Genomic DNA, 13,508 nt, shown 5'->3' with positions numbered 1-13,508 from the left:
CTCCACCTCATGTACCACATGGGATGCGAATGACAATAAAGAACCTTGACTTGACTTGACATGAAAAAGGTATGGACATTTGGTCCATGATGTATACAATCTATGGTCGCAACATGTGTTGTTGCAAAGTAGACAGTATTAAATTTAATTCAGCTCAGTTTGTTTATATAGTGCCAAGCCACAACAGAATTATCTCAGGGCACTGAAAAGAAACATTCACATACATAAAAATTCAAATAGTAACATTATTTATCAAAAGTAGGGAATCAGCAGATAGCGTTGAGTCTTCATTTCGTTGCAGTCTCCCATCCTGAGCATGCACAAAGGCAACAGTGGAAAGAAAAACAAAAAACCTCATCATAATAAGTAACCTCCAGATGAACCAGGCTCAGGACAAGCAGTCATCTGCTTCGACCGGCTGGGTTTGAGAGGACAGGAAGGAGGAACGGACACAGAATGGCAGGTCCAGAATAGAGGCAAGCAGGTCCCTCTCTAGAAAGAAAGACAAAAAAATGCATGTAAAGATAGAAATAATTACAAATAAAAACTATTAATTTGATGAAATTACTCCAGCGGTTAAGCCAATAGTAGCATAGAATAAGGGATAGGTCAGCAAACCAAGCCAACCCTAATCTTTTCCATAATTCTTTTTGATTTATCAAAAGAAAAGACGTAAGCCCAGTCTTAAAAAACTGGACAATGTGTCAGCCTCACGGACAGAAACTGGAAGTTGGTTCCACAAGAGAGGAGCCTGATAATTCAAAGCGCTTCTTTGGAAACTCTAGGAACCACAAGAAAACATGCAGTTTGAGAGCCAAGTGCTCGGTTAGGAATATATGTAACAATAAGATCCGTAATATAAGATGGAGCTTGGTTGTTGAGAGCTTTGTAGGTTAGAAGATTCTGAATTCAATTCTGAATATGACAGGGAGCCACTGGAGAGAAGTTAAAACTGGAGAGATACGATCCCTACTAACAACTCTCATTAAAACTCTGGCAGCTGCATTTTGGATCAGCTATTAAATGTACTCACTGAGTAACTTTCAACTGTAAAAAAAAAAAAGATTGAGTGTTAAATTAAAACACATTTCCTTTTGTGATTGACTGTCCACCTGTCAACAGAGAGCCATGATCTCAATAGGATTTGCCAAAAAAAAAAAAAAAAAGGTAATAATAATAATAATAATAATTCAGAACTCTAATTTTCTGCTAAATAAAACCTATAAGAGCATCAGAATTAAGTCCTAAATGAAGTCCTAATGACGTCCTGGTGAAGAAGCCGATTAAACTGCTTAGCAGGGCATTTCATAATGACAATTTCGCTGAGCACATCTGTGCAGGTCCAATAAATGCAAAGCTCAGCCCTTCTCTCATTTGGTATCCAAATAATACGTTTGTGTTTGCAGATGCTGATAAACTAACAAACAACAACTTTTCTTCCCGCAAAAAACACAACATAAAGCCATGTCTTTCATCCTACAATACAGTGGACAGTCAAATGATTACAGATAATACAAACAGGTCTCACAGATAATACAAAGAGCTTTCTTTACATGAAGGACTTTGTGTACAACTAGTTCCCCGCTTGGTATGCTAATGACTCAATAACTTGAATTGCTTTAGCCAAAAGATGTGCCGCTCATATCAGCTCAACAACATACCGTGTATCGGACTGTTGGCATAGTAATGCATTCAAAGTTGAGATCTTTTATTCATCGCTCGCTCCTCCAGGTGAAATTGTTCGTTCGTTCTCACCGGATGGAAACTGGTTTGAGCACGGAGTTCAGATAATAGCCTGTACCCACTGCGCTAACAATCCACTTCAGTCTGCTCTATTATTTATTCAGTGAATGTGTAATTGTTCCATCTGCTCCTGGTGAGGTGGAGAGAAAAGATTTTCTTAACAGAACTTGCTGTTCCCTTGATTGACAGAAGATGATGTGGTAAAGTCGCAGAAATAAATGTCACCCTCTCCTTTTTGTTTGTATTTTTTAAGGACAGTGAAAATAGACGTCTATGATTGGGATCGAGATGGAAGGTAAAACCATTTGCTGATAACGACATGCTATATACCCTTATTATTAATGCAACTTTTACAAAATATCAAAATCATGTCATGCCATGAATACATTTTGTAGGTAAAAAAAGTAAAGACGTTGTTGAATGTGTGCTATTTTATTATGGAAAGGAGATTAAAAAAAGCAACATTTCTGTCAGTTTGTAAAATTTGTTTTCATGCTACTTGTCTGTGTGGGTGTTTTTTTTTTTTTTTTTTTTTCTGTCTGCAGCCACGACTTTATTGGAGAGTTCACCACCAGCTACAGAGAGCTGTCTCGAGGGCAGAATCAGTTTAACGTCTATGAGGTAAAATGCAACAATTTTTCGTTTCTCATTGGTGTTGCCCTTGTCAGTGTGGTTTAGCCGCTAAATTGAATTTTCCTCTAAACTCTCCAAAAGCTCAGAAAATTCGACAACCTTCAGCTTATACACATCTCACATCCCAACATGACAACCTTTTCTTTAGCAAAATGCTTTATCTGTATTTCTGGTGATGGGAAAGCTGCAATATTGAAACGACTGACCTCATTGCAAGATGGTCAAGGCTCATTGTAAGGCGCCACAACGTATTAAACTGTCAAAACTTAATGGAACAAATTCACTTTTGTTCAAGTCGGAAGTGATGAAGCTCTTGACACGTTATCAATTTTAATAAAATACTTTAAAAATCAATACGTATGTAGGCGATGTAATTGTTACTTTTTTCGTCAGAGGCTAAAGGTATACTGTATTCTCACTGGGATGTTGCATGTTGAAGACTTGTTGACTCAAATTTGTAGAAAAATTTGTGGTGGTGAGTTGTTGTAGGTAACCAGGAAAACCTGGAGTGGACTTTTAGTGGTTTGAGTATTCTCCTATTAATCAAATGGAATGGATTTGTTCATGAAGAAAGAAACAGCGCTGGGTGAACTAATGTTACATGACAAATGTGGGGGTGGGGGGTCCAAATAAGTATTTTTTTTAAAGCGTGTGTGTGTGTGTGTGTGTGTGTGGGGGGGGGGGGGGGTCATGTCCCCTTCACATATAATTGTCGTGATGCCTATGTCTTAACCAATGATATGAGATTTAGACCTGGACAATTAAATCTGTAGTCTCTAATGTTTTTCTTCAGAGGACAGCTCCCATGCAGAGGTCAAATTACTGCTCCTAACTACAGCTCAACATTTCATTCACTGATTAAAGCATGCTGACAAGCAGAGCCCCCCCTGCAGCATATGGCTGAATCTTACAATTAAAATGAGAATAAGATGATGCAAATTCAGTTGTTGCACAAAATAAGAGAACAGAACAACCAATTGTAATAAAAGATGTGCTTCACATCAGACTCCAAAGAGAAATAATGCAAGAAAGCTACAAAAGCAGTAGATGTGTTCAAGGAACACCACAACAGATGGAGACCTACCTAACAACACCAAACACAAAGAAAAATATAACAGGTGAAAAGAAATATCTGCCACAAGACCAAAACTGAAATCCAGCTTGCATCATAGGAGCTCTTTCAAGGTTTTATCTAAGAAATATTTAATACTAGGCTTGCAGGCTTTTTGTTTTCCTTTCCATCCATCCATCCATCCATCCATCCATCCATCCATCATCTTTTACCCGCTTATTCCATTTTGGGTCACGGGGGTCGCCGGTGCCCATGTCCAGCAATCACTGTGCGAGGGGCGGGGTACACCCTGGACAGGTCTCCAGTCCATCACAGGGACACATAGAGACAAACGAGACAAACAACCATTCACTCTCTCACTCACACCTAGGGACAATTTAGAGTTACCAATCAGCCTAACATGCATGTTTTTGGTCTGTGAGAGGAAACTGGAGCACCTGGAGAAAACCCACGCATGCACGGAGAGAACATGCAAACTCCACCCAGAAAGGCCCCTGGACCGGGGTTTGAACCAGGGACCTGCTCACTGAGAGGCAGCAGCTCTAACAGTTGCGCCACCGTGCTGCTTCATTATCTTTTATGAAACATTATTTATAAATGTGCAAATTAGATATTGGCAATGACTATTATAAGAGTTTTCTTCATTTCTGACACTTTATTTTGAGTTTCTATCTCTTTTTGTTTTAATTTTTGTTCTTTTCGGTTTAGACATTTGCAAACCAATAAAGAGTTTGGTTGAGGTTTGAAAAATGTATAGGTTTTTACTTAAAATGGACTCGTATGTCTTCCTTCATAGAACTTATTAATTGTTTTTTCTATGTGAATGTACAGTGCCCTGAGACAACTTTGTTGTGAACTGGCACTTTATAGGTAAACTGAATTGAATTAAAACAAGTCACGTTTCTTTTTGACTTTTGATGAAAATATTTTAGCACCAATGTACTTTTTTGAAAATGTACCCCAAGTGCAGGCTGAAATATCCCCACAGTTGTATTATCCATGCATTAAGATACAATTTTTTATTCAAATAAACCAATTTTAACCTTCTCTGTATAATGGTGCACTTCCAAACTAAATTAGAGTATGGAGGAACAAAAAGAAAAGAAGAAACAGAATTATTTATGAAGAAAAAGTTCTTATCTGCTTTGCAGGAAACACCCACACACACACACACACACACACACATGCACAACAATTAGCCATTACACTTTTGAACTGCTAACTCCATTAAAGTCCACAGCTCATTAAATTCTGCTCAAAAGAGGAAAATTTGGATGTAAAAAAACACATTAAACAGCAGCAAATGAGTGAGGAAATAAGTCTCTAATGGGTATCTGATTTAAAAAAGAAAAAAGTTTACTGGATGAACGGAGAGTCGGTTGATTGGTCGATATACATGCAGTCAAACGGGATATTTTCAGTTGCCTCACCTAAAATCTTCAGTGTGGACACCAAAAAGATGTTATTATTTTATAACTTTTATTTTATTTTATTCGGCTGCTCTAGAGCAGTGGTTCCCAAAGATAGGTTTGTGACCCAAATGTGGGCCATGAAACATTAAGTGGCTACAATAGGCTGCAATGTCCAGAAATCAGCTTAAAAACTACATGTTTATGTCATATTTTCATCTAGTAATAATTAATAATAAATAATAATGGTATTAAGGTTTGTTTAGATTTTTTGTGCTCTCCATAGGTCCTTGTTTTTAGGAAAGGTTGTACATTAAAACAATAAATGGGGTCACAAGCCTTTGCCACTGTCCTTTGCAGGTCAAGTAAATCAAGTCAAGTTAAATTTATTTATAAAGCACATTTACAAACAGCAGTTGTTACCAAAGTGCTTAACAGTAAAAATCAATGGCAGTAATTAAAGAAAAAAGCAATAACCAATGAAATTAAAAGCATAAGAAAACTGAAAATATAAAATGAAATCCTAAATCAAATCACACTCTGTTAAAAGTCAGTGGAAATAGGTGAGTTTTTAGGAGAGATTTAAAAACTGAAAGTGAAGTGGCCTGTCTAATGTTGGGGGGGGGGGGGGGGGGGGGGGTTGTTCCAGAGTTTAGAACCCATAACTGAAAATGCCTGATCTCCTCTGAGCTTCAGCCTGGTTTTTGGTACAACCAAAAGCAGCTGGTCAGATGATCTCAGCTCAGCACCTGAAGGAACATACGGTTGAAGTAGGTCAGAGAGGTATGAAGGTTCAAAGCCATTTAGGCACTTAAAGGTCAACAGGAGAATTTTAAAATCTGTCCTGATATGTACAGGGAGCCAGTGAAGGGAGGACAAAACTGGTGAAATATGTTCAAACCTACAAGTTCTTGTTAAGACCTGCAGCATTTTTGACAAGCTGGAGATGTGAAAGGGAGACATGACTCACCCCGACATAAAGCGCGTTACAGTAGTCCAGTCATGTTGTAATAAAGGCATTGACTATTTTTTCAAGGTTAGATCTGGTCAAGATTGACTCAAGCTTAGCTATCTGCCTTAACTGGAAGAAGCTTTTTTTGTAGAACAGAATTAAACAGAGACAGCAGTATAGCTAGGGTTAAACACAGTAACTTTAGTTTTCTGGTAGTTGAAACTTAAAAAATGTGAAGCCATCCATGCTTTAATGTCATCAAAACATTTTAACAGAGGGTGAATTGTGCAAGAATGATTGGGTTTTAAGGGCAAATAAATCTGACAATTATCAGCATAACAATGAAATGAAAGACCATGTTTCCACAGGACAGACCCCAAAGGGAGCAGATACAGTGAAAACAGAAGGGGTCCAAGAATTGAGCCCTGTGGAACACCGCAGGAAAGAGGCACTGAAGCAGATAAAATATTACTAGCATTAACACCAAAATTCCTGTCACTCAGATAAGAACGAAACCACTCTAATGCTGCACCTGCAGTCCTAACTCAGTTTTCTAACTATGATATAAGGATACTGTTGTCAACAGTATCAAAAGCAGCAGTAAGGTCCAGGAGTACATGGATCACAAACTGACCAGAATCATTTAAATGAGTCAGAACGTTAACAGTTTGAAAGCCAAGTTTCTAAGGGGTTCATCCAGGATGTCAGCATGGTATGGAAACTTGGCCCTAAATCTAAAACTAAACTCCTCTGAATAAAACGGCCACGATGGTGGTAGAAAGAACTCAATCCCTGTGATTATTTTATATGAGCAGTGCGTTCTTAGTCGAGCTCCGATAATAGCGACCGATCCATCACACATCCTCCACAAGAAGCGTACAAGCTTTCGCCCTCCGGAAGACAGTTTAGAGCCCCTCGCTGCAAACTAAACCGCTTTAAAAACTCATTTATGTCCTCCTCCATCAGACTTTTAAACAGCATCATTCAGGGCAGTAAAGCTGTCCAAGATATGATGGGAGTGTATGTGTGGGCAATATATGTAATTAGCAGTGTTTATTATGTATAAAGGGGTGTGCAATATGGTTTATGTGCAATGTGTCTGTACTATGGGGAAGATTTGTGTAATATTGTGATGTACTGTGATAATAGATAGCTTGTACTGTTCAGTGCATAAATGCAGATGAGAACGTTTTTGGCAAAATAGCTCTGAGTCAGTTTTACAAATACTGAGCAAAATATTGGTTTTGATCATCACTGAGATTGATTCCCAACACATATATTTGTTTTAAAGTTTGTTATTTACTATTTGGAGTCAACTATGTTTGTCTATTAGCATAATATTTCATAAATAACTTGGTGGATTTTAATGACTCTTTCAGAAAAACACCCTTCCATGAAGATCTACAACTGATTCAATTTTGAAGTCAACTAAGTTCAAGCTAGATGTCACTGCTTATTTAGCTTAGCCAACAAAATAATTGCTATAACTGTCAGTTTAGCTGGTATTGAGCTAAGATTTGATTTGGTAATAACTGAGAGGTATACACATTTTTAGGGTTGGGCTAGTACTCAGCATTATTTAAGATGATCTTAGTTTAAAAATCTGATTTGAAGGTTGATGGGCAAAAAACATTTTTTCAAGTAATGCTAGGCCTTTAATATTTTGTGTGTCCCTGACAGTCCCAGAACTTTAAATCCAAAACAAAATCACCCCAAAGAGAAACCTGTAGTTTTATCAGATTGTATTGTCTGCCTCTGTTATTTGAAATCTACTGAATTATTCATGCAGTGTATAAAGTATCATTTGAAGTTTTAAAATGGTTTTACAAGTAGCTTTTTTCTTCACATGCAGGTTTTAAATCCCAAGAAGAAAGGCAAAAAGAAGAAATACATCAATTCTGGGACTGTAAGTGCTCCTGCATCAGCTTGTAATGTTATTATCTCGCCTGTGTTGCTGCATAATTGTTTTAAAATAAAAGTGATGTCACCTTTTGCATCTTCTTTCCTCTCTTTGACTCTTACTCTGTCTGGCTACCTGTTTGTTTTGTCTTGGTCTTTATTCTGTCGTCCTTCTCTGTTCATCACACCGTGTGTGTGTTGCTATGTGTGTGTTTGTGTTTGCCAGGTAACTCTGCTGTCCTTCAAAGTGGAGTCGGAGTATACCTTCGTGGATTTCATCCGAGGAGGGTGAGTGGAATAACAATTAGCCCACACTCATAGATAAGTGTCAAAAGTCTCTGTGTCTGCAAGTGTTCGAGTCTGAGGACGCTTGACGGAATTTCCCAAATGCATATCAAGCTTGCTTTGAGTGGTTCAAGTTTGGGGTAATGTGTCAGTAAATATAATTTGCAAATGCTAAATTCATTCAGGTCCTTCACTTTGAATGGCTGGTTTCATTAGTTTGATCTAATTAAACATTCAAGGTGGTGAGGAGACACTTGTTACGCCATGCTTCTTAGCTCCCAGTCAATCAGGAAGCTGATTGGACGAAGGTTCGTTGTGCTGGTGTATCTGTGTGTTGGACATACAACGATCCATGTCAAGAATACTGAAGTACGTAATTCACTTTGTTGTTCTCGCTTTATTTGCAACAGGACTCAACTGAATTTCACAGTGGCTATCGACTACACAGCATCAAATGGTAGGCCAGCTCCTGGTTTGTTTTTAGCCACGCAGGTAAAATTATGTATTGTTGTATTGTCTTTATTTTCTGCATTTCTTTACTTGCATCAATTTCATGAACCACTTGACAAATTTTAATTAAACTCTTGAACGTAATCATTAGATAAACATCTACTAGTGTGTAACTCTTGGAAACAATTCACAATGGCTACCACAGCTACGTGCACTCCGCCCATCTTTTGAACGACTGTATGGACATATTCTCGCTGTATCTCGGTACAATGATAATAAAGATTATTCTGATTATGAACTAACCATCCATCCGCCCATCCGTCCATTCATCCATTATCTTTACCTGTTTCTTCCTTTCTGGGTTGTGGGGGTCACTGGTGCCCATTTCCAACAATCACTGTGCGAGAGGTGGGGGACACCCTGGACAGGTCTCCAGTCCGTCACAGGGCCAAGTAGAGACAAATGAGACAAACAACTATCCACTCGTTCTCTCACATCTAGAGACAATGTAGAGTTACCAATCAGCCTAACATGCATGTTTTTGGTCTGAGAGAAGAAACCGGAGTACCCGGAGAAAACCCACGCATGCACGGAGAGAACATGCAAACTCCACCCAGAAAAAAAAACACGGCCAGGATTTGAACCGGGGCGACGTGCTCGCTGAGAGGCGGCAGTTCTACCAACTGTGCCACTGTGCCGCCACCACAGCTAACCAACCTTACTAAATGAATAAATAGCTATAACACAACCACTTTACAGATATTGAGCTGACATTTGGTGTGGTAGTTGCTGAGAGTCATTCAGATCACATACTCAATGCGTTTTCTGATCACTTGAGATTTCGCAGAAAGATACTGTACTCTTGAGATTTAACCAAAACAGCAAAATCTTAAACATTCTTTAACATTGGTTTAAAACTCTGGTGTGGAAGGTGACAGTTGAATTGCGTTCTTTAAAAAAAAAAAAAAGTTAATGATGGCTTTGACCTGTAGCAAACTGAAGACAAGTCTGTTGAGAATAAATAAAATACTTGGCTCAGCTTGTAAATTAATTGGATATAGCATGGGGACTAATTAGTTTTTTTTTTTTCCAAGCGTGGTTCTTCTTATGCCTCTTTATTACCATGTGCTACATCTCTTTTTGAAACTTCAGATTTCTCTGAAACTGACTTCAATTACAGATCGAAAAGAGATTGTTTTGAATTGCATCCTTTCAATGTAAAATATGACGCTCCCTTTTGTTTGAGAAACAATCAGATTATTATTATTTTTCCTCACATTTTAGACTCATTTGTGTTGTGCAGTGCACTGCCTTGAATGTATTACTACGTTCTTGCTTTTACTGATGAAACGTGCACGGTGCACCAGATACAGGGAAGGCGTTTGGTATTTATTGTGTCCAGAGGTGCAATGTGCACCTGTGGCATGGTGGGAAGCTCAATTGGATTAAGGGGAACACATTACAATGTGTGTGTTTGAGTGTGGAATCCGCTGCGGCTTATCAGATTAATCCGATCCTTTCATCTCCTGTAAAAGCGGGTCACTCCTTTTAGAACAGAGGAGAGACTTCAGATCATCTTATCCAAGAGAGCGGGAGGAGGGAGCTGGCTTTCATTTGCATTGGCATGTAATAAAGTGTGGGCTATAATTATATTCCTGGCATATGCTTCAGCAAGAGTGTTATTAATAATGCGATGTTTCTTCTTTATAATCCTCTGTATGATTTTTTTTTATTTTAAAAGAGATAAAATGTCGTGTTCTTCCTGCAGCTATCAGCTTTACTAACACAGATTGTCTTCACATAATTAATCTCATAACCAGTCTCTGTTAAGAATGCAAATGATGCATGCTACGTCTGGGACACCCAAAATGAAAAACAAAAGCATTTTGGATCACAATAGTTTTATTTTTTTCCCCCTGCAGGCGATGTGCTGATCTTTGTGTTGTGCATGTGACTGCCTGTCAAAGACTAGCTGTGAATTTACATGAAACACCCAAATATGATCCCTGGCAAGAGTTATGGAATCCCCAATCTTGGAAGATGTTCATTCAACCGTTTAATTTTGTATGAAAAATAAATCACAGGAATGCCACAAAACTATAATTTAAAGTACCACTATCAAAACAGCTTCAATAAGTCTACTATCACAATTATGATGTAAAACCCAGAGAGAACCAGACTGAGGGTAAGCAGGCTCAAACTTAGATGTGATTGCAGTGATTTATTTACAGTGAATAATATTGAACAGTATTATTTACAAGGGAGACTGGGGAAACCTAAGGGAGCAGGAAATAGTGTGAGTCCAGGATCATGGAAGGATGTTTGGTTAATCTCAGGTTGTTTAACTCTTTCTGGAAGGTGAAGACCTCGACACATTGAGAACAGGGTAGGCAGTTTCAGGTAGAGGTAAGTAGTAAGGCTGGTGGTGAAAGTCAGCTGAGCAGCTGAAGGTATGTATGGTTCTCTTGCAGGCCAGAGGAAGTAGATGAGGGATCCAGGGTTGGAGACTCAGGAGGCAGGTACTAGGAGCATGAGGAGAAAAGAAGGTAAGTATAAGTCTTTTACGTTCACAAACCAAGAGAAGGCTGATAGCAACTACCAATAGGTATGTAACGCTCCAGCAAGGGAGGGAGCTCTCCTGCAGCCCTTTATACTCATGGAGCTCATTAGGACGATGACCAACAGCCGCTGCTCATTGCGTCACCCAGGAACCAGGAACCTGGGGGAAAAAACTGAAACCCTCCAGCTACGTTGATATTTTAGACACTTAACATTCCATCAGTTGAAAGAGTGTTTGGCGAGGATAACTTTGTTGTTCAAGATGTTAATAAGGCTTGGCATAGGGCAAAGACTGTGAAAAATGTCTTTCAAGAAAGACAGATCATGTCAAAGGCATGGCCTGAAAATATTTCAGATCTCAGTCCAGTTGAAACTTTGGTGGAAAATGGAAAAGCAACAGTCCAACAGACCAAAGTCCATGCTTAATAATCCAGGTATAAAATCCAACAATGTTCAGTCAGGTCATCTGACCGGTTTCTTTTTTTTTGTGCTGAGACGTTTTGCTTTCCATCCGAAGAGCTTCATCGGTCTGAGGAAACACCAAACAAAAAAGCAGAAAAAAAGAAACCGTCCAGACGACCTGACTGAACATTGTTCGGTCAGTGACAAGGCTCCAACTTGCAAAGGCTGGATAAATAAGAGTGGAGATGAAGAGTACCGTTTAGTTTTACGGCATGTCTGTGGTTTATTTATTTTTAACGCAACATTAAACAATTGAACGAAACATCTTCCACAAATGAGTATTCTATCATTTTTGCCAGGGGTTACATGTAAAGTCATCATGTGTCACCTTTGGATTGTGGTTATTTGCAAAAAAAATTAAAGACCTAACATTGTTTGAAGGAATTTATATCACTCACCTCCTTTCATGCTAGAGTTTTAGAGTAGAATCAAATTATGTTTAAGACCTAAATTGTAGCCATTTTGGTTAAACCTTGATAAATTAACTGTGGTGGCTGTCATGAACTGGGCTGACTCTAAAGGTCTTCAGATATATATCCAAGAATAAAATCTGTCCAGTGGTTCATGGGACATTTTGCTAACAGACAATCAGGGTTAATAGCAACATGTAATGTCAAAGTTATAAGCAAAAAATGTTAAGCAATGTGGTGCGCTCAACGTGTGTTACTGTGTTTGGGACAATGCTTAGCTACTACCACACCGAATTTTAGCTCAGTATCTGTAAAATTGTCTGACTTATAGCAAAGTTTGTATTTATGATTACTTTCCTGTAGCATCTTAAATCAGATTGACTCAAAAAGTCATTTGGTTATAGTTGTTTGTTTAATGAATATTTTCTGAAAGTTTAATTAAAATCCATCGTATGGTTCATGGGTTTGATTAATTTTGCTAACAGTACTGATGAACAGACAAAACCATCACTCGGCCTTTGCCTTTGTCATTAGCGATCTTTCATTCAGGGGACCACGTTTTGACCAATAGTCAATGTTAAGTGATTATATTTTATCATTTACGTGCTTCTTTCTATTTGCGATGCAATAAACATGCTTAACGTTTCAAACCTACAAGAAGCAACAGTTCCATCTCAAACGTTCTGAATGTGAAATGTATCAACAGTCCCTCTGTGGTTTTGAGTGTCATTGCTCTAAAATTATAATAGAGATCTGTTGTTGTTGTTTACCTTATTTTATTCTTTTATGCGTGGTTTTTAAGGTAACCCGTCCCAGCCCACTTCTCTCCACTATATGAGCCCTTACCAGATGAATGCTTATGCCATGGCCCTGAAAGCAGTGGGAGAGATAATCCAGGACTACGACAGTGACAAGCTCTTTCCTGCCTACGGCTTCGGAGCTAAGCTGCCCCCCGATGGCAAAATCTCCCACGCGTTTCCCCTGGTAAGACACCCTCGTGCACACAAACATATTAATTCACTCGTGCAGGGCACGTCTCCACGGTTGATCTTGACATTGTGAACAACAGCTGGTCGCACGAGTGGAGACGTCACCTCATCCACCAACCAGCAGGAATCCTCCCTTTTCTCTTGACTTCCTCCTGAGCCGGTCACAAACTGCTGGATGCTTCAGTTAAACTAAAGCACTTATGTTAAATTCAAGATATCACTTTTGTATTTTGTTCTTTGTAAATTGACAATTTTGAAAGGATGAGTAGAGATTATAATGTTGCCCCAAAATGTGCATGAGAATGTGTTGAGAATCATATTTCAACTCTGTACGTGCAAAACCGACTAAGTTATAGCAATTTTTGTCTTGGCTAATGTCAATTAGCTGTGATGGTTCTCCAAATGTTCACAAACTGAAGACATTCAACAAATAATTACTTTCTGAAAGTTTACTTAAAACATGTCCAGTGTTTTATGACATACTTTGCTAATGCCACAGCAGGTTATAAAAAATAAAGAGGGAGGAAAAACATTTCTGACTTTTTTAAAGAAATGCATTGACCTATTCTTTAATTTATAATATGAAGTTTCTTGGATGGATGGATGGATGGATGGATGGATGGATGGATGGATGGATGGATGGAT

General features: G+C 38.6%; 1 protein-coding gene across 1 annotated transcript in view; it reads left to right on the top strand.

Annotated features, from left to right (window-relative positions):
• The window catches only part of LOC119417333 (copine-9), a 74,585-nt gene extending 61,453 nt beyond the window's left edge, over positions 1 to 13,132 (top strand). Inside the window, exons 10-16 of the mRNA XM_037684540.1 lie at positions 1,997 to 2,038; positions 2,289 to 2,364; positions 7,662 to 7,715; positions 7,935 to 7,996; positions 8,404 to 8,450; positions 12,677 to 12,858; positions 13,124 to 13,132. Coding sequence (XP_037540468.1) covers positions 1,997 to 2,038; positions 2,289 to 2,364; positions 7,662 to 7,715; positions 7,935 to 7,996; positions 8,404 to 8,450; positions 12,677 to 12,858; positions 13,124 to 13,132 — 472 coding nt within the window. The remainder of the gene's footprint in view (positions 1 to 1,996; positions 2,039 to 2,288; positions 2,365 to 7,661; positions 7,716 to 7,934; positions 7,997 to 8,403; positions 8,451 to 12,676; positions 12,859 to 13,123) is intronic.
• Positions 13,133 to 13,508: the final 376 nt, after the last annotated feature.

Source organism: Nematolebias whitei, chromosome 11, assembly GCF_014905685.2.
Source record: "Nematolebias whitei isolate Nwh7 chromosome 11, NemWhi1, whole genome shotgun sequence".
NCBI lineage: Eukaryota > Metazoa > Chordata > Actinopteri > Cyprinodontiformes > Rivulidae > Nematolebias > Nematolebias whitei.
Note: the sequence above shows the minus strand (reverse complement) of the source record. Positions and strands in the feature narration are given on the sequence as shown.